This window comes from Maniola hyperantus, chromosome 20 (assembly GCF_902806685.2).
Source record: "Maniola hyperantus chromosome 20, iAphHyp1.2, whole genome shotgun sequence".
NCBI classification, from domain to species: domain Eukaryota; kingdom Metazoa; phylum Arthropoda; class Insecta; order Lepidoptera; family Nymphalidae; genus Maniola; species Maniola hyperantus.
Window position 1 is genome coordinate 4,726,288 of NC_048555.1, and position 24,772 is coordinate 4,751,059.

General features: G+C 39.8%; 1 protein-coding gene across 6 annotated transcripts in view; it reads right to left on the minus strand.

The window, feature by feature from the left end:
- Positions 1-24,772, minus strand: part of Pde8 (phosphodiesterase 8) — a 200,643-nt gene that overhangs the window by 105,212 nt on the left and 70,659 nt on the right. For 2 of the 6 annotated variants that reach the window (XM_034979348.2, XM_069505275.1), the window contains exon 3: positions 8,915-8,950. The exons of 2 other annotated variants lie outside the window; for them this stretch is intronic. In XM_034979348.2, coding sequence (XP_034835239.1) covers positions 8,915-8,950 — 36 coding nt within the window. Of the gene's footprint in view, positions 1-6,443; positions 6,515-8,914; positions 8,951-20,856; positions 20,911-24,772 lie in introns of those variants that run through there. 2 more of the 6 variants (XM_069505281.1, XM_069505282.1) reach the window with 2 other exon arrangements.

Genomic DNA, 24,772 nt, shown 5'->3' on the forward strand with positions numbered 1-24,772 from the left:
ATCACTTTAGTTGGACAACTCTAGTCACGATCTGGAATGACCTGCTGGGTAATGATGCTCTATTTGCCTATGACGACTTGTTTACAATATGTTTAAAATTGATATCATGATTGATTTGTTATTGATCGGAGAACACCATTTGACGAGTAACGATCAAATCAAAATCATCATCATCATGATCAACCCATCGCCGGCTTGCTACAGAGCACAGTCGCAAAGTCGCAAGTGCACAGGGCAAAGTCTACCACGCTGGCGAAGTGCGGATCGACAGACTTTACACACCTTTGCGAACATCATGGAGAACTCTTAGGCATGCAGGTTTCCTCACGATGTTTTCCTTCACCGTTAAAACCAGTGACATTTCGTTCGTTTTAAGTTTTAGTAATTACTTAAACTTCGTGTTCGTTCGTTTTGAAGTTCGTGTCCGGAATCCAACCTCTGACCTCCGATTTGGAGGCGGACGTCCTAACCACTAGGCTATCACAACTTATGGGATGGCGACGATGAATCTACACATACCTAAGAACTGCCCACTATTTTGCGAAAGTGTTTTTGTTTGTTGATTTGTCCTTCAATGGTTCACACAAGCAAGTAATATTGTTGTTAATTCGTTCCATGAACAATGCTACGAATTGAAGATACCGATAGATTTTGAAAAAAAACCTAAACGCAACGCATGCGTACAACCCAGTAGTAAGTAGTAGTAAGTACGAAAAACGCGACAACGAATTGATTAACAGGCTAACAGGCTGATGGACAGTGACGCAAATACAAGCAAACATGGTTTAGGATTGCGTATGCAAACCATGTGGTACAAATTAATTAGCATCAATTACATGCTAATTAAAAGCAAAACTAAAAGGTTACACGTTTTAAACGAGCACTGGGTACGACTTTAAAAGGATGTGTAGGTAAAAACTAGTGTTTCCTTCGATAAAGATATTTTTAACTTATCAAATACTAGAGTCTACAACTCTACACAGGCAGCTGCTGACCGACTGCGCAGTTCACAGGCAGTTCCCATATCAATGCATGTGGAATGCACAGTTAGTCAGCAGTTGCGATGCAGAGGTATATCAACTGCACTAAAACCGCATCCGAACTGTAGGTCTTCAATGGTTAATATTTGTCCTATTAGATCAAAAAAATTAACACTGTATTTTTTTGCGCCCTAAAAACCGTAAAACTTTAATTTAAAAAAATATTTTTCTTAGACAGGTGAAAACACTGTCGGCCATGTTTGGCTCATAGATTATCTGTGCTCTGACGTCATGCATTTGTAAACAACAGCATAACCTCCCAAAGTTTAATAAACATGACTTCTATACTAGTTTACATGAAAAATATAGTAATTATCGTTATTGTATCATCCGAGAATGTAAAAAACGCATCGATAAAGACCACAAGAAAGTTGTGGATTAGAGTGCCCAGTGAAATAAATATACGTAACACGCGAAGACTTGCTTAAAGGGATCCTATATGACAAAGACTTCAACCCAAATTTATTTTTGCAAAGATCAGTTTGTTGTAAGTCTTACTTAATAACTTATTCAATTTATAAAGAGAAAACGATATTTTTTTACGTTTACTATGAGTATTTAGAAATATATAAAAACTAGCATATGCTCGTGACTTCGCCCGCGTGGACTTCATAAATTTCAAACCCCCATTTAACCCACTCAGGGGTGGAATTTCAAAAAATCCTTTCCTAGTGGATACCTTCTCTTTACCTACAAAGAACACACCCACCAAATTTCATGTATCTAGGACCAGCTGTTTAGATGTTTAGGCTGTGCGTTGATATATAAGTTTGTCAGGACTTTAAATTTTATATATATCGATACTACGTTAGTCCCCGCGTGACATAGGGATGACATTTCTTTGTTTACATATTTAATGACGTCACATCATGGCTGACAGCGTTTTCTGCGTTTCAAATAAAAATAAAAACTGTATTTTTTTAAATTGGTTTTATATATCCATCCTGCGTTTTTAAAAATTGTTATTGATATATTTCGTTGTCTTAAGCAAAATACTATAATAAATAATCATTTATTGGACGAAATTAGATATGAGTCAAGTAGCCTATTATGAAACAAGCGAAGGAAAAAAGAACTACATAGGTACTTAGACATGTTTAAAAGTAACAAAATGATGGATCATAAAATTTGATCAAGACCTTTGATTCTTTGATTCTTATATTTTAATTAAAAAGCTCATTCATCCACACAAAACCAATTTGGGCAATATGACAAAACGAACCAACGGAGCCAAACAAATGCTTGTAATAAATGAATCAATGTTATTAGTATTTAGGGCAGCGCGATCGTGTATCAATTTAATGAACATGTCGTGTCCATATCTCGGGCCATTGCCAACTTTGTAACTGGCAACTTACGTGTATGTATAATTTTATTCTTCAGATTGTTTGTTTGTATGCACTATAATAATAGTAAAAAATAATAATTTATTGAACTTAAATACAACGTCTGGACTAGGAAATACCTGTATTGCAGAAGGTAGTTCCTATCACCCCACACAATATATCTCGAGGCCTGTCTATCACGAATACCGGCTACTGGCCGTTGATACGGATTCGTTTAAGACGATCGCTGTTTGAGTATTTATAGTACGAGTGTTTCAATACATATTAAATGGTATGTAAGTAGTATCAATTCCTACAAGAGACCTACATATGTCCAGCAGTAGACGTCTATCAGTTGACGATATTGATGATCTTTACCAGTTTATACGACGGATACTAGCATCTAGTAGCGACACATTAGAATGAAGCTCTCATATTATTGCTTCTGGTTACAATACAATATTTTGTATACCCAGCACTTAAATATTTTATACATACGACCCCGTGTAATATCACAAGTCGTATATACACGCGCACAATAATTCACCGCTGTCACTATGTAAGGTGTGATTAGCCGCTGTCGTAAGTGTCGACAAGGCCGTAAAGCTGGACTCTAAATCACCCACACATATCCCGAGGCCTGTCTATCACGAATACCAGCTAATGGCCTTTGATACGGATTCGTTTAAAACGATCTTTGATTGAGAAACCGTTTAGACACGATGTATTAAATAAGTAACATCAATTAGTTTATGATAAGCAGCTATTAGGAAAGGAGAGCCATGATCAGTAGTGGGCTGGCGAGGGCGATGGGTTGGTCATGATGATGATACCTACTAATTTCAACCATATGTCAAAGTACATCAAGAGTAGAGGTGTCAAATACGGGTTCATTTTTTATATCACAATATTATCACGTGTTACAGACAAATATTTAATAATTATTAACGTTACATTATTTTGTTTAAAAAAACATTTCTTATGTAGTGTAGTTTCTATTATAAAAACCACAAATCATTATATTTTGTTCAGGTGTAATATCGATCGAATAAGATTTAGAGAGAGCATTATAATTTGTGCACTGGTTAAAAATGTATCCTGTATTCAGATCAGGAATAATAATATATAACGGCTAGAATATAAATTGCAGTGCTGGATGGCATGATCTTTGCTCTATAGTACGTAGTATCTTCATATGGAACTCCTTTTGTGTCGGTAGCTTTGTTTTCATACAAAGGAATTCCATACATTTAAGCGCGATAAATTAAAAGTAAAAATATCTCCGTTTTCATTTCGCAGATATACCTACCTAAGGATTATACGCTGCGCAGTACGTATATTACGTAGATTAAGATAACTTTTATTATTTACGTACATCTACCTATTTAAGTTGATCGCACATTAGTAGATATATATATATATATATATATATAGATAATACCTATATAGGTATAGCGCATAACTGAGTAGGTTGCTACGGTAGTACGGTAGTGGAGCGGTGCGGGAGGGGTGACAGTCAGCGCCGTATTGGGCCCTGCCCTGCCGGGGCCCTTGGGCACGCAAGAATTTGGGCTCCTGTTAGAAAGCATAAAAAATGAATGTCAAAATCATTTTTCTGCTATGATCTTATATTTTATTTTAAGTTATCGTATATTTGGCATTATATTGCCAACCTGTTAACAATACCACATTTACTGTCAAACTCGGCAATGTTATTGGCTTGTCACGAGCTTGTCAATGCTCAGTGTTGCCAGAAAGTCGCTAACAACGCCCTTATTTTAAATATAAACTTTTTGTAGGGTTATATCTACCTAAAATAGGAAAAAAAAGGAATATACAGGCGAATATATCGGCCTTTGGAGCCCACTTGACGATAGGGGCCCTGGGCACGGGCCCCGTTTGCCCTTATGGTAAAGACGGTACTGGTGACAGTTCGAATCACTGAGCTTTCGCGTCACGTCATCACACCCATCCCGCACCACTCTACTACTACGGATATCTACTCATCTGCTACTACCGCCAGAACCGACTCAGTTATGCGTTATGCCTTTGGCACTACCGCTCGCACCGAACGTAATTTGATATTTAGCCTGAAACACAACGCTCTACGAAAACTGTTTAGCCTAATTTACACGCATTAAGTTGCTAAGTAGTTAACCTAATTTTAAGTGACATAATGCATGTAAACAGTGAATTTAGTAATAAGTTGCGAGTTAAAATTTAGTGTGCAACTAAACAAGTAGAATAGAATTTTGTGTACATCGCTCCTCACCCCGCGATAAAATAGATAAATATACTTACTTAGTTAAAATAGATAGCATAAAAACTAAAATTTCATTTTAGCGTTTAAACTACCGTGAGTGAGTGTGTGAGTGAGTGAGTTCGAAAATCCCTTGAAAAAGGACCCCGGATGGGTTCAAAAATAGTCGGGCTAACGTCGACTAAACACGTGAGTACAGCCGGGACAGATATTATTTATAATAAAATTTCATTGTCAATTTCTACTGTGACTCCGCTGAGCATACTAAATAAAGAATTACAGAGTTTATTATTTCACGCACTTCGCTGTTCATCTCGGAATGAACTTGAGAGCTTTACTAAATTACTTGTCCGGATACGTGAAATCGCTTAAAATTTAGTTAAAATTTAATTAATCACTTGACAACTTAATACGTGTAAATTAGGCTTTACAGGACGTCATAAACGCAAAACAGTAAATGCGCGAATACACCTGTGTATTCCATGTGTATACGGAACCTTAAAAAATTGCTAGGTAAAGGTCACAAGCAGAGGATACGCGGTTATATTCACGTGCGTATATTCCGCTAGACAGATTTACGAGGCAATCTCGCAGATAGGGGCACATAAATCAGCGATATAGTAAATATTGTGAGCATAAGTGGACCGTAGCTGGACACACCTGGCCTCGTAAAATTCTTTCAGGCGTACCTATGCTAAACCATGAAGAGTATAGCCATTATAACGCGATGCAAACACAAAACGCAAAGATACACTGAAAAAATGCTGCTTTTACACTGCCTCTTCTCTTTCAGAGCACTCCCCTCACACCTTCCAACAGCATTGGGATCCTTGGAGTCCACATTTCGAGCGAGGTTCAATTCCGCGATCATTTGGAAAGCAAGGCCAAATTAGCCTCCAAAAAGCTTGGGGTGCTCAACAGAGCAAAGCGGTACTTCGCGCCCGAGCATAGGCTCCTACTCTATAAGGCGCAAGTCCGCCCTCACATGGAGTACTGCTCCCACCTTTGGGCTGGAGCACCCCAGTACCAACTCCTTCCATTTGATCGGATCCAAAGGCGGGCTGTTCGACTTGTGGACGATCCCAAACTAACCGCCTCGTTGGAAAGCCTGGAGCACCGCAGAGACGTTAGCTCTCTATGCGTGTTCTATCGCCTGTATAATGGGGAGTGCTCTGAAGAGCTTTTTGACCTCATTCCACCCTCTTTTTTCTACAACCGCACCGCGCGCCACCGTAAGGAATTTCACCCTCACCATCTGGGTGTCTGGTGCACTTCGACCGTCCGCTGCGCCAGATCCTTCTTTCCACGCACGTGCAAACTGTGGAACCAACTCCCATCGGCGGTGTTCCCACTAGATTATAACATGGGGTTATTCTAGGGGCGGACCAACAAATTCCTAAAAGGCCGGCAACGCATCGGCGGCTCCTCTGGTGCTGCAAATGTTCATGGGCGGCGGTAATCACTTAACATCAGGTGACCCGCCTGCTCGCTTGCTCGCTATATCTATTAAAAAAAAAAAAAAAAAAAAATGGACTGTATTATAAGACTTCTTCTTCTTAGGAGAAGAAGAAGACTGTATAGACTGTAAGAAGACTTTCTTAGAAGAAGAAGAAGACTATAAGTAATCAAATTAAAATCACAACGGTAGATAGGTAGGTATAGGACTCCTCACTGTCATGTCGAAAGTACGGTTCACCTTTAAAATAAGGACTAAAATTCTTATTTTTGAAATGAAATTTAACACAAAAAGTTAAAATGGCGCGTGAGGAGTTAAATTTTACGCGATTTACTAAAGTTTCCACTTCAAAATCGACTCACCCTTCCACATTTCACTAGGCCGGTACATGATGGAAACTTTCACAGCACTGAACCATTTCACCTTTCGCGACAACGCGTCTTGCAAGACTACAATAACAGCGAAGATTCTACCCAGTCTTATCACAGCTATCTGACGTAAGCTTGATAACGTGATACGGATTAGTGCATTGCAATATATTCATTGAGTGCTCGTGAGAAAGTCTTAAGAGCGAATCGCTAATTGAATCTCTGTGTTGATGCTAATTGCAGTTTGCACATTTGATTTAATTTCAGCCGTGTAATATCAGGGAGACAGTGTCAAGACCGAGAGCCGCAGCAGAAACAGCTGAAAACGGCAAGTAGCGCCAGTATGCCTCTCTTATCGAGAGTTACATTTTTGTTCCGTTTGCCGTGAAGACCCTGGGGCCATGGAGTCTTAGTGCAAAAAAAATTTACGAGATATGTCACCGCGATTAATAGCCTCATCCGGTGACAGATGGAGGGCTGGTTCATTTTTAGCGCAACGGATCAGACTTGCTGTTTAGTGCGGAAATGCAGCCAATATTCTTGGCACCATTCTATGCGGGCATGATTTGTATAGTAATTACTAATAGGCTAGATAAGGCTAGCTTTAAGTTTTATTGTAATACTAGCTGCCCCGGCGAACTTCGTACCGCCTAACAGCCCGGTTTTTAATCCGTAAGTAACATTTTCGAACTTCAAGGAATATTATAAAAAAAGAATTAGCGAAATCGGTTCAGCTGTTCTTGACATTTGCGATCAGTAACACATTCAGCGATTCATTTATAAAGTATATAGAGATTTTCATTAAAAAAACAGCCTATTTGTATATAGGTACCTACTGCCAAGGGCGTAGCTAGAAATTGATTTCGGGAGGGCGGTTGTGGGCATAACCCGTTGATGTCAGAATCTCTAGGTATAAAAGGAAAAGCTAATAGACTGACTGACTGATCTATCAACACACAGCTCAATGCAGCCCGAGCATCTATCACTCCGTTGGTCATACTCATAATAGAAGCGTCATACCAAAACTGACAGCGTACAGACGCTTTCATCTATTCGATCAGTAACGCGTTGTCGCGTTTATCACCTTATCATAACGTGAAAAGGTCATCATACGTATATTTCATATCATAACAAAACTGACTGAAAGGTCAGCTTATGTGAGTTGGTCCTACAAAAGAAATCCATACTAATATTATAGTAGGTATTTAGACGTTGTTCATAATATTATTGAAACAAGACAGGGTTATATCGCTTGACATAAATCTGTTTTTTGTAACCTGAGAAATGTCAAAGTATGCTTTATAGAGAGCTCAGACTTGAAGCTTTTTAATTTTTATAAACAAACTTAATATAAAATAGCACAGCTTTTGGATGAGGAAACATTTTAAAATACTTACTTAAATAACTTAAAAAAATATATTATAAATAGCTTATGCTCGTGACTTAGTCCGCGTGGACTGTACACATTTCAAACCCCTAATTCACCCCCTTAGGGGTTGAATTTTCAAAAATACTTTGTTAGCGGATGGCTACGTCATAATAGCTAACTGCATGCCAAATTTCAGCCCAATCCGTCCAGTAGTTTGAGCTGTGCGTTGATAGATCAGTCAATCAGTCAGTCAGTCAGTCACCTTTTCCTTTTATATTTTTAGATGTTAGCCCGGTTTATTAGATACGTCATACGACTCATGAAACACACTGTAAGCATGTGAGCGACAAATTCCTCACCCCGCGTCACTCTTTATTAACTAGCACACCCATGCAAACGAGAAACTCATGTCTCTGTCTCTTTCAGTCATGAAAATCTCACTCGTGAAATTACTTCATTTATTTTCATGCCAAATTACGAACTAATGAATAAACTTTTTTTTGTATTTACATCAAGAATATTATATTCTTTTACTGTAAATGTTTTTGGTACAAATATTAGGCACGTTAAACTTGACTGAAATTCCCCCTTTTTCTTCAAATATTGGATAATAGAATAGGTTCTTACATAAATTCTAAAACTCCGACATTTCTGAGTCATCACACCACCCGTATCCAAGAAGCTGTTACTCGAAGTTGTAATCGCGATTTTTATTTTGGTAGAGAATCTAACAGTAGACCAAACAAATTGCCCTCTGTGTGGACTTGCCTACAAAAGTAAAAACTTAAAACTATGAAATAACATTTGGATTGTCAAATTATAAAGAAAAGTCAAAGTAGGAAATAAATTACACTTATGATGTGCGGTTGTTGGATTTGAAAGATGATAATTTGATAATTTTTAAACGAACTTAAAACTAAAGCTACGAGCTATGTACACCGATTTCTTCGAGATTTCTGGACCGATTTGCCAATTTTTTTTTTGCTTTCTGGTTCTCATTTTTATCAGACTATGTGAGGGTTAATAATTACTTAGAGCAATAATAAATAAACTCTAGCTTATGTTAATGAGAAAATGTTAAGAAGCGACTACTTACAAACACTTTTTTGCCCTCCACATATTGAGAACGTACCTGCGAAAAAATAAAATAAATGTAGGTAAGTAAGAGAAAGAAACAAAAAAGTGAAAAAGAAATATATAATACTTTTGTCAAAAAAAGGAAAATCCTTTTTTAGTGAACGTTTATGAATAATAATAATTATTATTGTAGAATGAGATGACGGATATCAAAAAGTATCCGTGAATATTTATCCACTCAACGTATCCTTCTTGTCTTGTGGTGGTACAAACTACAAATAAAGTGTATGATAAGTAAATAAATAAACAATTGGGGGTTTCTTGGTCGTTTAGATGATTTTATACATTAACATTAAGCAACTGAATAAGGTAAGTTTCTTACGCGCTTTATTTTGTCGGTACTTCTGTAAACAAAATAAAGCCGAAACGAAACTTTTGTGATAAGGAGATTTTGTAGTGCAGTACAACACAAACTATCTTGTCACAAACTTCGTAGGTACCTACTTACCTATAGTACGCGACAAGTGATGACAATCGGGGTATGAGGCGGGGGGACGCCCCGCATACCCGCACGTAACCCGCGCACCGGTCTAGCGCGGTGGCTGTGCGGATGTGCGGGGCGTTCCCACCCCGATTGCCATTTCAACCTGTCGCTTACTATAAGTGTACCTACTTTTTATGAACAGTTCGTCGTACGTCGATCAGTCTGTTGGTTTATCATTCTTTTCATTTGTAATCATTTTGTAATATACAGATCTCAACTTTCCCAGCAAGAAATCAAACCAGCACCTCCCACTTATGATACGACACCACTACGCCATATGCGTATGCACCAAGGGAGGTCATCAAATTTTTTCTAAGAAGTTTCATTGTTTCTAGAGCCCCAAGTGTCTCTAAAGCTATTTCACGCTGAAGTTATTAAACCACTGTGTCCTATAATTGACCTAGAAGATAAATCGTGAGCTAAATTGCGGTTAAAACTTCGTTAAAGCTCCCAGGAAAGTTTTAATATACGAGCAAACACTGATTAAGGACCAGTCTGTATTAAATAACATCATTATAAGTGCAGCCTGCAAAGTTTCAAATGAACTTATCACCTTTGATATAATAAAGTTGAAGATAAGTGCCCACTGGCCATAAAACTTGCACAAGTCAGCTACCAGTCAATGTTAATTTCTACAAATTTTAGCTGCTACAACTAAGCTAAAATTGACTTGCAACTAGAGACGGACCATTTCACACTATATCATGTCCAAACCACGCGAAAAGTCCGTGATCGCTCTTACGGCGGTTCTGCACTCATCCGATCCGAGTCCGTGAAAATACGTTCCTTTTTGTTTTGTATGGTAGTTTATGACATACTTATTATGTCGTAGATAATCGCTGGTATTCTCACGGATGACGGTTAGAACTCGGATGATGGAAGTGCAGTGCGTAATCACCGTTACGGTACTAGAATAATTATAAAATGGATACAAGAATCCTTGGTTAATGTAGATGGTATAATACTTTATGGTCTTTTTTGACAAACAACAACGTCACAATGTTTGTGATCGACAGATTACGGATAGATTGATTATCATCAATTTCGGCTGTTAGTCGGTTTTGTTTCTAGGCGTTTACATCTTGTTTATTTTATGTTGTTAATCGCGTTGTAACAATGGCGGCGTCGATCACAATCAACGTGTTTACATCGAGTGATGATTCACGATCGGTAAACATCATGTAAATAATCGAGGATAGTTTGATTATTTAAAGCAATGAGATGTTATTTTAGGCAGCGCCTAAATGGCCGTGTGCCAAACATTATTTTTAATTTATCACCCGCGTTTTCAATATAACTTCTAGCAGCCCAATTTAAGTATAATCGTAAGCAAGAGATTCCAGGTTTGATTTCTAGGTTTTCAGTTTACGTTTTACAGAAATATTGAAGTAAAACTTCTTAAAGTGCAACTGGACAGCACATAACACAGATTCTCACGCGGTGTCTTGCGTGAGCGACGAATACTACGCGACGCGACGCTGCGAACGCGATCAACTCAACGGCATACAGTGCTTGCGGCCTATGGCATGGCAGTCTGCCTGCGGCGAGACGCGACGTAACGCGTACTTGTCTAGCAAAATTGTAATCCATGATTCAAGAAAGAATGACCAAAATCACGTAGGACATTTGTCGCGTGTAGCATCGCATCGCATTACGTCGCGTCGCGTCATATTTGTCGCTCACGTAGGACACCGTGTTATAGATAACTTTTTTCGGACGGCGCGATCCGTATTTAAAATGACCACCAAACAGAAGCTCGCTATATTTATACATTATTCATTTCAGGAGTGTAGATATTAAGAGGTTCTTGAAAGTAGTAGTGGAAAAACATAATCCGTCCTTCACAATTCAGACTTTTATTTATCTGCATTTTCATAAAATGTAGGTTGAAAACATCGGTAAAAGGATGTCAGACAATCTAAAATAAGCGGTAACACGTAATATTATGTGCTAATAAAAAAGTGGGCCAACATTACAACAACATCACAAAATGTGCCAAATCGTACCAGAGGAATGAACAAAAACGAATAAACGAATAAACACAGCAGTAGGTACGTTACCAATAGGACTACAACTGTCATTGTTCAAGGATAGCCGTGGTAGCCTAGTGGTTAAGATGTCCGATTCCTGTTCGGCCAGTCGGGGGTTCTACATATATCGGGCACGCTACTCTAACTTTTCGGAGCTATGTGCGTTTTAAGCAAATCTATCAGAAAACGTTCTGCATGCCTGAGACTTCTCCATAATGTTCTCAAATGTGTGTGAAGTCTATGCCAAACTACATTTGACCAGCGCGGCGGACTATGGCCTAAACACCTCTCAATTGAAAGGAGACCTGTACTCAATAGAGGGCTGGCGATGGGTTGATGATGATGTTGATTTCTGATCAGATAATGTATGGAGATTTAGATGTGAATGCGATGTAGCGCTTACGATCTAACTAGGTATACAGACAGATTTGGACTGCAAGCCTTTGGTGAGCAGTTTTGATGCATTTGACTGCACCTCCAAGTCTCTACAGTTCAACAAGCCGGACTGAATCTCTAAACATCGTAGATTCAAATCTCGCTGAACCGGTGCTCGGTATATCGAACATGGTGAACATAACATGATAATAATGCCTGCGACGTGAGCCAAAAATCTAATTTACGCTCAACAAGAGAGAAAAATAAACCACGTAAAACATTCTGTCTCGTTACCAAATAGACTTTTACTTGTTTGAAGAACTCATAATTTTAAAGTTCTTTACAATTCGCATGAGCAACCGTCCTTTAAGAGTCACTTCAAGTTATGCAAAAGACGACATTTCAGAAAATTTTAAACTAGTTTGCAACTGAATTCAAAATTCAGCTGCAGTAATAACATTATTGTATATTTCTGCAATTTGAAATTCCTGCGCTCATTGAGCCGGTAGGGTTTTAGTCGGTAAGATGACAAGAGACATGATGGATTGACGCTGGTTCCCTGGGAACGGGGACGGGCTCTATAAATGTGGGGCACAACGTGCTTTGACACATTGGGCCCGTGTCATATCAGAGAGACAGCATCAAAATCAGGAGCCGGTACATTTTTGTTCCGTTGCGTTAATTCTTTTTTACAAAATATTTCACCGCGCTTGATAGTCTCATCTGCTGGTGACAGAAGGGCTGGGCCATTGATTTATATATTACTTCGTATGGACAGGGTTATTGAACAAACAAAAAAGATTCCGACGAATTGAGAACCTCCTCCTTTTTTTTTAAGTCGGTTAAAAATGGCACCGACTCATTGGTGCTTATGCACCAATGCAACCTAAGTGATGTCTGGATTTCAAACGGGTCGTTCATTAGTATCTAAGAGTTAGCGCTGATTTATTTGGTTTCTAAACCTTGAAAAATTTTGTTCGCTTGACCATATCTTGTCATTTATATTGATGGGCTGGGCTCATTTTTTTGCGGAAAGGATCAATCGGCCTAGCTGTCCAGCACGGAAATGCAGAATCTATTAAAAAATTGTCAGTTCTAGACCATTTTTGCGACCGCGACGGGGCTTATCGCAAAAAGTAGGTACGCGACAGATTGAGATGGCAATCAGGGTAAGAGGCGGGGGGACGCCCCGTACACCCGCACGTCTCACCGGGTTAGCGAATAGGTTAGGAATATAAATTTGGGTTGGTTTATTATGTACCATATTATGGTATTTAAACAAATATCAAAAAAAACAATACCTACATATTTTGTAAGCTGTGACCAAAACGTAATTATGTACGGAACCCTAAAAGAGTCAGGCCAACTCGCACTTGACCGGTTTTCTCATATATTACTGCAAATATAGTAATATAATAGCTATATAATATATCTACAGTACGCTCAGCTGTAGAACATCATCTACATCGATCTTTAGACAGAGATAGCGGTTTTGTAGAAAATTGTCTCTGTCCTTGAGACCGACAAAACGTCACATAGGTATGAGTGACAGGGACAACGCTCTACAAAGCCGAAATCTCATTCTAAAAGTTGATTATTTTCTGCTGCGTACTGTACCTCAATTTTTACGTCAAAGCTTTTATAGCGTCAGTAACTTCCTAGTGGATTTGCGTAAACATTATTTATGATGACATTCTAGCATCAAGAACTTAGTTTACATCCCGGTTTATATGTTTCATTATGATAAATTTTTGCTATATTTACAATCATGTTACCATTCACATTTTTATATGGGGACAATATCGTAAATTTTAGAAAGCATTATGTTGTCAAGAGTTTCGGCCATCCAACATTCATTATTCCATACCTACTAATGTTTTGAATGCGAAAATGTGACTGTTTGTCTGTTAGCTTTTCATTGTTAAACGATTCATACATTAACCGATTTTGATAAAATTTGGTACACAGACAGCTTGCACCCCCGGGAAGGGCGTAAGGATACCTACATAGATTAATTATTGATCTCGCTCCGCTCTGCCACCTACTTAGTTTTGACCACGAAAAATCAACGAGTTCCGACGGGATCTCAAAAAACTTAAATCCAGCGACGAAGTCGTGGACAAGTTATAAAATATGATGTACCTAATAGTAATAGAGTATTATTAAGTATATATTCTGTGATAGAGTTCAGATAAAGGATCAGATATTTTATTTAATAATAAACAAGACAGACTCGATATAAGTAGGATACGATATTTGTAGAGTCCATGGACTTATGCAAACAAACTTCGTCAAACCGAGTGGAGCTATGAGCGTATACTCGTAGGTACCTAGTACTCGCATTTCTCCATCACTGCAAGCAACGTCGCAAATAATATAATTTTGAATCATATCGCAATCGCAAATGCAATTTAAAAACCAGGCGCCTTTTGAAATACTTCTGATCTCGTCTGAGTGGATTTGCTCGAACATTATTTACGGTCACCGCATGCGATTTTATTGCTTAATGCACTATGTATTTTTTTAATAGAAGCTAAAATATCTACGGTATTGACTTTATTTTAGACTAACTGATGCCCACGACTTTGGGTTTGGGTCTGTCTATCTGCTAGCTTTTCACGGCCGATTGTGACGCAGAGATGGCATGGATTACTGCATGGATACTTTTTATCTCGGAAAATCAGAGAATCAAAAAATCCTGTAGGAAACAGGATTTTTTTAAAAAACCTAATCCACGTAGGCGAAACCGCGGGCATCATCTTGCTATTATAATATATTATTTTATCGTTAAAGGAAGGATATAAAAAATATACCTACTCGCAAACTCGCAAATTCCGTGCTGAAATTTTTTAACCCATTTCGTTTGAAAAATGTTTTGCCTAATTGGTGTATAATTTTTCATTACGTAGACAGAGTGTTTTGAAGAATTGAGTTACGTTTTTCGCGGGGACGGCGTTTCTACGAAAAACAAATAGATACTGAGTGGGGATTTACGTCAAACAATTTTTTTAAGTAATACTGTAATAACGTTATTCTTGTTGTATGAATCGGTCGGAGAAAGGAACATCTAGTACTTAGAATTTAGGTACTAAGTAGAAGGTTTTGTATAAGTACCCTCACCACCTCGGTGTCTGGTGCACTTCGACCGCCCGTTGTCCGAGATCGCTTTAGCAATAAGGCCGCCTTTGCATGCTACAGCTATTAGATTAAGATCCTGTATTGTGTTTATTCAATGTTTACTCTGTGTTGTGTGCAATAAAGTGTAAAATAAATAAATAAATAAAATCCTTTTTTCCACACACATGTAAACTGTGGAATCAACTCGCTTCGGCGGTGTTACCATTAGATTACAACATGGAGTTATTTAAGGGGCGTATCAATAAATTACTGAAAGGCCGGCCATGCATTGGTGGTTCCTCTGGTACTGCAAATGTTCATGGGCGGCTATATCGCTTAACATCACATGACCCGCCTGCTCGTTTCCTCGCCATTTTTTTAAGTACTCCAATGCAGCATGTGACCCGCTGGCACTGCCGTTGATGGTTTAATGTGAATGAACATACCTACTCTTAGGCTGACGTAGTCTAATCTGAGAGCCAACGTGGAAAAACTAAAAATGTGCTTATTTTGGGCTGAGTCAGACTTACCACGGTGATTCAAGGTGCAGCTAATTCTGTTAAAAACTCATGAATTTAGGAATCATGACGCAAATAAAACAAAATAGGTAATACGTTACGTTACGTCCATTATGAGTTATGTCACTTTTTATGTAAGTTTGGCTAAAACCCAAGTAATCCAAGTATAGCCCCCGCGCTAACCCGGTGCGGGCGAGCGCGGGAGACGTGCGGTTGTGCGAGACGTTCCCCCCCCGTCCCCCCCCCCCCCCCCGCCTTATACGGTTTTAAAAATCTCGTGGAAACCCTTTGTTTTTCCGGGATAAAAAATTATGTAATGTAACTCTCCGGGTCTTTACCTACAAGACGTGTATTCGTACTTCAATTAGATTCAAAATCAGTTCATTTTTGAAACAAATTTTTTGAACGAAACCCTTGATAATTTGCTGCGTGATTGAAGAAAAAAAGCATGAAAAATAGCAACAAAATAGTCAGTCAGATATAATTTTTTACGTATAGGTACGATAGTGACAGAGTGATCAGCAACAGTTTTGGAATAGAAATGCCGATCATGTGAAAATAAACTGATCACGATCTCTCAACTGTGTACCAAACGACGTTCTATTTTAGTGAACATCGTCACAAATTCTTTTATTGCTGGGTCCATTGATGTTACAGTTTTATGATGTACCCACATGTTTCTTGGATCATGTTTAAAAGTGTGTCCAGTAGTTTGAGCTGTGCGTTGATAGTTCAGTCAGTCAGTCAGTCACCTTTTTACGGGCAAAAGCTAGTACAGTACGCGGCAGAAAATTATATACATCCATTAGAAAGAGATAGAGGTTTTGTAAAGCATTATCTCTGTCGTTGAGACCGACCTAAAGTCACATAGGTGTGAGTGTCAGAGACACCGCTTTACAAAGCCGAAATCTCATTCTAAAGGTCGATGCACATTATTTTCTGCCGCGTACTCTAAGTACCTATAGTAGGTATAGTGCATTTAATATTAACTGGCGTGTTTCCACTTGAGACCGTAATTAGCAATAACAATAGGATTAAGTCGTGGCGGGTGAATTAAAAAGTATCAACACTGGTTGGTTTGCAACACAATATATAAGGTTGAACCGGGCTCTATGAGTGTTTGGTTTATTAGGGGTATTGTTTACGTGGCATGTCGAATGTAATCCTATTGTGCTAATGACGGTCTCAAGTGGAAACACGCCAGTTAATATTGAATGCACTATACCATACCAATAGTGCATTTAGTAGAAGTTGGCTTCGCTGAAACAGTTTTAGTTGCAAACTTGCAAAATGTAATCACGAAACTGCATCAATTGTTTTGATTGCTTCTGGTGGAAACAAACTCCGTTAGTGAATGCCTTGAATTGAGTTATTGTTTTGACTTTACTACGTCCTGTCTTCGTGTACGTAGATCATACGAAAAAATTCTAAGCCTATGACGTAGACATTGCTCATTAAATTTTACAGAATTTATGTAACTTTTTTGGCTATAGCCAAAATAAACTTAGTAAGTTTAGTACTAGGCTAAGCAAAGATCTTGAAATTTTGAAAACGGTAAAAGTGTGGAAGTTGGAGTATTTTGGCCATATTATGAGAAAAAGCAAGTACGGCATCCTTCAGATCATAATTCAGGGGAAAATAGCCGGCAGAAGTCCACCTGGCCGAAGAAGAACATCGTGGCTCAAGAATTTACGCCAGTGGTACGGGAATCGCGGGGTGATTACATATCTCGCGAAAGGCTTGCGACAGGCGTAAATCTCGCGATCATTGCCGTCCAAACAGCGGCTAGAGAGAGACAGCAATAGCCACAAAGCAAAATAAGAAGAAGAAGACAGCAAATTAACTGTCGCATTGCTGTCGTTACTGCATCGTTTTACGTAATCACCCCGTCGATCTTTATTCCGCGCAGCAGCATCCTAGGTGTAGATAGCCCCACAGAGTGCCAACCTCCGATAGGAGACGGTACTATAAGAAAAAGAAGAAGTATATCCTGTTGGCCTGATAACGCCCTAGTAGATATCGTTCTACACGTTGCTACACTACTACTAGGCAACCTACTAGGACAACCTTTACAGATTACTAGTTCGTCCACCTCGGATTAGCTTGGGTGTAATTTCTGAAAATAGTTTTTACTGGGGGTCTAAGTTATCATCTAAATATATAAAAGGAAAAGGTGACTGACTGACTGATTGACTGATCTATTAACGCACAGCTTAAACTACTGGACGGATCGAGCTGAAATTTGGCATAAAGATAGCTATTATGACGTAGGCTTCCGCTAAGAAAGGGTTTTTGAAAATTCAACCCCTAAGGGGGTGAAATAGGGGTTTGAAATCTGTATAGTCCACGCGGACGAAGTCGCGAGCATAAGCTAGTAATTTTATAAGTTACAAAAAAAATAAGTAACTATTTACTGTACGATAGTCAGTTAGACCTTTTTGTAACGCATAGGATGAAAAATAAACATCAATAAAAATAAAAACAAGTACTTTTAGAAAAATAAACTGAAGGAGAAAAAAATTATCTAGCTAAATTAATTACATTAGGTAATCGCTTATGATCAGAATCATGAGATCAAGTATAAATTAAAATTAAAATACAGGTCTGTATAACTCTAACCTCGAGCTACCTGAGGTACCGCAAAGTATTAAAATTAAAATAAATTAAGTATTAAAACAGTAGTTTTAATTTCGCCCCTATTACTAATTAACTATGTACTTGTACTTACAAAATATTTAAGTAATGTTTTATTTAGGAAACTCTACCGTACTTAGTTAAAAAGGTTTTACCGCAGGGATGGAAGAAACTTTAATTATTTATTTTCACGTTCAGTTAGAGGTTTTCATATGCCAAGTCATTTGTACCACTCAGTTTTTAGTACGAAACTCAACAACTTAATTTGATTTCAATTATATTGAGTTTCTTAAACACAAGGCCTCTCGGATTGTAGTAAGTCTGCATAAGTTCAGTATGTAGATCCTGTTCAGAAGATTACGACAAGAAACTCGACAGTCGGTAATTTAATTTCAGTTGAAATGCCGTTTCAGCATCTCTCCTATCCACACAATGAAATACCACATAATCAAATTTCGTGTATAACTTAACACCAAACCCTTTCTCTTATTAGCCGAGAACTTTATAATTCCAAAGCCACACAGAGTAAATAGTGGTTCCATTAAGCCGGATTGGCGTAAATTGTTCCCGTAATTATTAACGGGATGAATCTGGGCTTCCTAATTTGATTCTGAGGGCTTGTGGATGTGTTTGCTAGACGTTGCTGTCTTCACTAGCTCTTAGAATAATTAACTAAAGTATGGAGAATTTGTTATGAAAAGATGAGTGATGAAAGTGAGTTGTATCATCATAAAAGTGACCAGGAACAGTTTTGATCTGTTAGAAATAAGATTTTTCTGAGTTGTGTTGGTCTATTGTCGCTGCAGTTTTCAATATTCTGCACTTGAACGATGACTATAAATATGGACGTGGGCACGAGACCATCAGAAACTACAAGAGCTACCAGAACCGTACGAGTAATCTGTACTGAAAATGATGTCGTAACGGTGGTTACGCACTCATCCGATCCGAGTCCGTGAAAATACGTTCCTTTTTTGTATGGTAGCTTACATCTTCAGTCTCTCCAGCTTGTTTAAAATTTATTTTTCATAAAAGAATACTAGCCATGCTAAATTACTAATATTCTCCTTTCTTCTCCAACTAAGCGTCAAGCTTGTGCTAGGAGTAGGTAGGACAATAGTGCAACGTCCGGGGTTTGAACCGTCGACCTTTCTTTCGGTTTTCAGTCCACTCCTTTACCCGTTGAACTATTGAGGCTCTTTGCTAATCTATTGTGTAAATCTATGCGTTTGCCAACAATTCTCATTAGGTAGATCCATATACCCGCATAAATGAAGTTATGGAGTTATGGGGTTAATGTAGATTCCTTGGCTAATGCACTTAGGGACTGACAACATCCTTCATGGCTAATTATACCTACTGCAGTACCTAGGTAGGTATAGACTGGCGACTATATGCGGTAGATAAATCTACCTACCTGTGAATAAGAAACCAATACCTGGGGATATCTCTATAACAAGGCGTTAGAACTTGCTGACTCGCCCCGACTTCGCTCGGATAGTATTTCTGAAAATAATTTCATGGTAGGGGCTATGTTATTAATGAACCTCAAGTTTCTAATGGCCTGTACATTGACACGTCAGTCAGTCAGTCAAATCAAAATCAAAAATGTTTCATATCACTTCGGCCAACTTATGGCTCTTATGGCTTATCTTTGACTAGCGATCGTTCGCTACTTTGCTAAAAGATAATGTACACCCTCTTTATTCGCATTTATCATAATAATATTTGTATAATTTGTTAATGCGCGTGGCCGCCATTTTAGTGACGTCAGCACTAGACTGAAGTTTAGAGCCGATGGTATATTTTTATTTCGGCTGTCGTCAAAATGACGTCATTTCTATGTTAATGAGACATGTTTCCAGCGCATTAGCAATTTGCGGGACTTATATGGAAAAATAAATTCAATAGACCAGTTAATTTTGCGTCTAACCTTGTAATTACGAACGGCTGTTATCAGTATCATATTCAACTATGGGCAAAAATCAATAATATTGTGTTGGCCTGATAACGCCCTAGTAGATATCGTTCTACACGTTGCTACTGTGCCATTTCTTTATTTTATTACTTACCTTAGAAAAACTTTGTGTAAAAAGTAATAGGGAATATAGGCAGGTCATAAAATAGGATAGCACATGATCGCCGCGCGATTTTAGAATACATTTTTTTCCAATTTCTAAATGCGAAAAGATGTTTGTTTATGGTCTGTCGTGCAATATGCAACAAGCAACGAGTCCACGTGATTTTTTTAAATGGTTATATCTGCATTATTTAAAGACTTGAAGAGCGACATAGGCTATTTACTTTTTATCACACAAAATCAAAAAATCCCACTAGAACTTTTAAAATCCCAAATGCAGACGGACGTAGAGTGTGCTTCGTCTAGAGTCTAGACTTCTAGTTCATAACAGCTGTCCGCCTTCGTTCTTCTGACGCACAGTCGTAAATAGTCTAGGTAGTCATAGACTTATATATTACTAGGTACTTAGGTATAACTAGGCAACGTATAAATAGATGGTCATTGGTCATTGTGCAACCCCATGTCTGTTGAACCGCAAGACCCTTTTACTTCCGTGGCGGAAATAACTGACTTTTTAATAGAAAGCAGCACTTAGCACCATTTTCATAATTATTTTTTGATTCACGCCACTGATTGCTAAATCAAACCGGCACGGTTCAGAGAATAGAGATATGAATAAAACAAATAGGTACCTAAGTAATATTATAATAAAATGAAAAATACCTGCAAATTCTTCTATATGAACATCCATTATCAAAACTTCATGTTGTCCATAGAAGCAGAGTCAACACGCACCAACACTTTAAGTCAGTTCAGTTTATTACACTCAAAAACATATTAATATATTCTTAGGTCACGCCACCTCTCTTAATGAGCTTAGCTATAAAAGCTGAGCGCGCGCGAGCACTGGGCTCATTTCGCTACTGATTTTTGTGCTGTATTCATCGTGGTCTGGTTTGAATTATGTTTTTCTTTATTACTGACTTTTACTTTTTGTGTCTTTCGTGTTAAATTTTGTTCCAATCATTAAAAGTTTGATAATTGTAAAAGTATTTGGTTTTGTGTTAATAAATTGTGTTTTTTTTAATTGAATTTTACTTCTGTACCTAAATTCAGAACTGGGATTCCTATTCAATAGCCCACTATAGTTAAAATCTAGTCACTGACAATCAGTTTGCTTAAATTGGAACAAAATTCTAACCTTTAAATTTTTGTTGTTTTTCTTGTACAATGTCGGATCGCGGGTATCGTAACCGCGATCGTAGCCGTGATGTGCCGTGATCAAACTCGAAGTTTTCGAAGCAGACCACGTTGATGTGAAACAGCAGGGCCTAGATATAGGTCGCGAGATCACGCACTTAGTCGTGTTTTTATCCAAACGTTACACTCAATACTCCGCGATAGTAAAACGTGTCGAGACTTGTCGAAAATAGTTTAACCTCGGTAGTAACTACACGCGAGTGTAATATTTATCGTCTCCGTAACACTGTGACCGTTCAAACAGAATGCAACACTCCCGTTTCCGCACCTTGTTCCGCACAAGATGAAGTCACTGCAATTAAATCTTTAAAATCAAGTACCTAAACCTTTGGCTTTATGGCTAAGCACGTATTGGCCACGCGAACGTATCTAGTTCAAGTGTGTTTATCCAAATTGAATTTTTGTCTAAAAGTTTTCACGTCTACCCTACGTGTTTTTGTGAATTAATAATGCCGTCGTCTAAATCTACTAATCGATTTAAGTATAAAAGTAATTCACGTAAATTGAATAATGAACAAAGGCGTGCTAGTCGGTGTCGTACAATTAGTGGAACGTAGATGTCTTTATTTTTGGTCTCGATTTTTAATGATGTTGATGCATGGTGTAAAAAAGTTGATCATGTTCGTAACCTCAACCGATGGCATAGCCGGGAGGTAGTTTCGTAAAGTGGAACTTGTACAAAAGGTTTTTGTTATGATCAGTCTTAGATCAATTTTAAAACGGAATTTATTCCACTGTGCCCACGAGAGGTAGACATTGAGATTAAGAACATCTATGTCGGTCCATTAGTCACTTCATGAAGTATCTCACCAAGATACCCGCAATTTAAATTCGCAGTTTAAGACTAGAAAGCGTAGTCTTAGTCATAGTACTTTCCAATCACGCTGTTTTCTGTGTGAAAATTAGGATCACAGAGTGTACCTACTGTACGAAAAGTTAAAACTTATCGAAAATCTAGAACATCGGTTTTGATGCAATTCAGTGTTCTTTTTGTAAAAAGAGTAACCGTAATGTAGGTAGATGAGTTTTTGCTGAACAATTATTATTTTTGCCACGAGATAAAAAAAAAATTGAGCTTCCCGGGTGACATAAGATTAAAAATCAATCTTCATGTGGTGTTAGGTAGACCTGTCGTAATAAGGACAGATGTACTAATCCAACTGGGAAATAGTTATATTCGAACATGATTCGAACATAGTGCTGACATTTATCTTTCTTTTCTCGAATGTTCCGACGCAATGCTGCACGCTTGGCTGCGGGCTTTGGAATTCTGCATGAGAGCGAGGCTGGCTATGCTCTGGCCTGACGCTGCGCTGGCGTTGCTGCGCCGTGCCGCGCCGCCGCCGCGCCTTTCTGCGCTCTGCACGAGCGTGACGCTGCGCTGGCGTTGCTGCGCCGTGCCGCGCCGCTGCCGTGCCTTTCTGCGCTCTGCACGAGCGTGACTGTGCGCTGGCGTTGCTGCGCCATGCCGCGCCGCTGCCATGCCTTCCTGCGCTCTGCACGAGCGTGACGCTGCGCTGGCGTTGCTGCGCCGTGCCGCGCCGCTGCCATGCCTTTCTGCGCTCTGCACGAGCGTGACGATGCGCTGGCGTTGCTGCGCCGTGCCGCGCCGCTGCCATGCCTTCCTGCGCTCTGCACGAGCGTGACGCTGCGCTGGCGTTGCTGCGCCGTGCCGCGCCGCTGCCATGCCTTTCTGCGCTCTGCACGAGCGTGACGGTGCGCTGGCGTTGCTGCGCCGTGCCGCTCCGCTGCCATGCCTTTCTGCGCTCTGCACGAGCGTGACGGTGCGCTGGCGTTGCTGCGCCATGCCGCGCCGCTGCCATGCCTTCCTGCGCTCTGCACGAGCGTGACGCTGCGCTGGCGTTGCTGCGCCGCTGCCGCGCCTTTCTGCGCCGTGCCGCGCCGCTGCCGCGCCTTTCTGCGCCGTGCCGCGCCGCTGCCGCGCCTTTCTGCGCTCTTGGCGAGCCAGACGGCGCGCTGGTGGTACTGCGCTGCGTGCGCCGCTGCGGGCTACGGTGCCTCTCGTGAGCATGGTGGCTCACTGGTGTTCGGTGCCAAGCCGTGCATGCTGCTCCAAGTCGTCGGCGCCCTTCGTGAACGTTTCAGCTCACTGGTATTGTGGCACGATGCCATGCGCATCGTGGGGCAACACAAGCGCTGCCAAGCCCTTGTACGAGCTGATTGGTGAGAATGTTCTTTTTTTAAAGTTAGTGTCCATGATTTCGATATGCACGTGTTGTATTAAAGCACGTGACCTACGCATACCGTCTTGGACTTGAAGGTGTTTCGTATGACATGCTAGCCAGCGACGCACTGTAGTGTGTTCGTAAATAATGTAACGTGGGTAGATTCAACTCTTTTAGAAAATCTGATAATTCCCGTTACCGATTGTTTCCGAGTTTACCATTTTTATGAGATTCATTTGTTAGGGTCAGGCGAGGCCGAGTCTTTAGGACAAGGCCATAACGTAGGTAAAAGTCCTTACCCCTTGAGTACATTAAACAAATCTGGCAATCTAAGATCTAGCTGGGTACTTTCGGCGCTACGTTGAGGAGTATGCTATTCAGACAGCCTGCCTTGCACGTTTGACGAAAAAAAGAGGTTCCTTTTCATTGAGGCCCTGAACATGAAAAGATACGTCAGAACATCACTGAGCGACTCACCACTGAGTCTAAGGTAGCAATCTTTGCTGATTTACCCAGGGTGCAGTGAGTAGGTAGTACTCCTACGTGCTGGAAGCGACTTCCGCCACCATTTGGTTTGTCTTCAGTGTAAGGGTGTGACCAACTACAACGCTTTCACAGCCACCGAGCGCTGCTGCTGCCGCTGCTGCGCGTTACCCGTAAGTGGATTTATTTCCATGACTTCATCTTCGCCTTTGAGTACTAAAAGCGCACGATGATGTGTTGTGGCGACTATCTTAGCTGCAACCCTTTAAGTCAACGGCATCACCAAGCCGAGCAACTGGGTTTAGATGGTGCAGGTCGCAGATCAAGACACGCTCGTCGAGTATCTGTAAGTGGGACAGCTAGACTCTCATCGGTATGTGTACTAAAGTGTTACGCTCTATTACCGCTACTCACCAGTAGGAGCGGAAGCGTGGTTTTCGTGATACCGTCTTAGTCTGCTGCAAGTCTTCGTCGAAAAGACTCTGGACCTGACCCTGAAGTACTTCTGGTTTCTTGGGCTACGTGAGTTCGTAGTCAAGCGTGTGGTTTACTGCCTGGTTTGTATATCAAACAAGCAGGTCTCCAGAGTTCCTCACCAGCACACAATGTGGTTGCTGAAACTGTACGGCTTGATCGAGTGGCATGGCGTGAAATGTGACGCTCCAGGGCAAGTAAGCTGCTGAGGTGAAATCAGTCCCGGCAGGATGCCT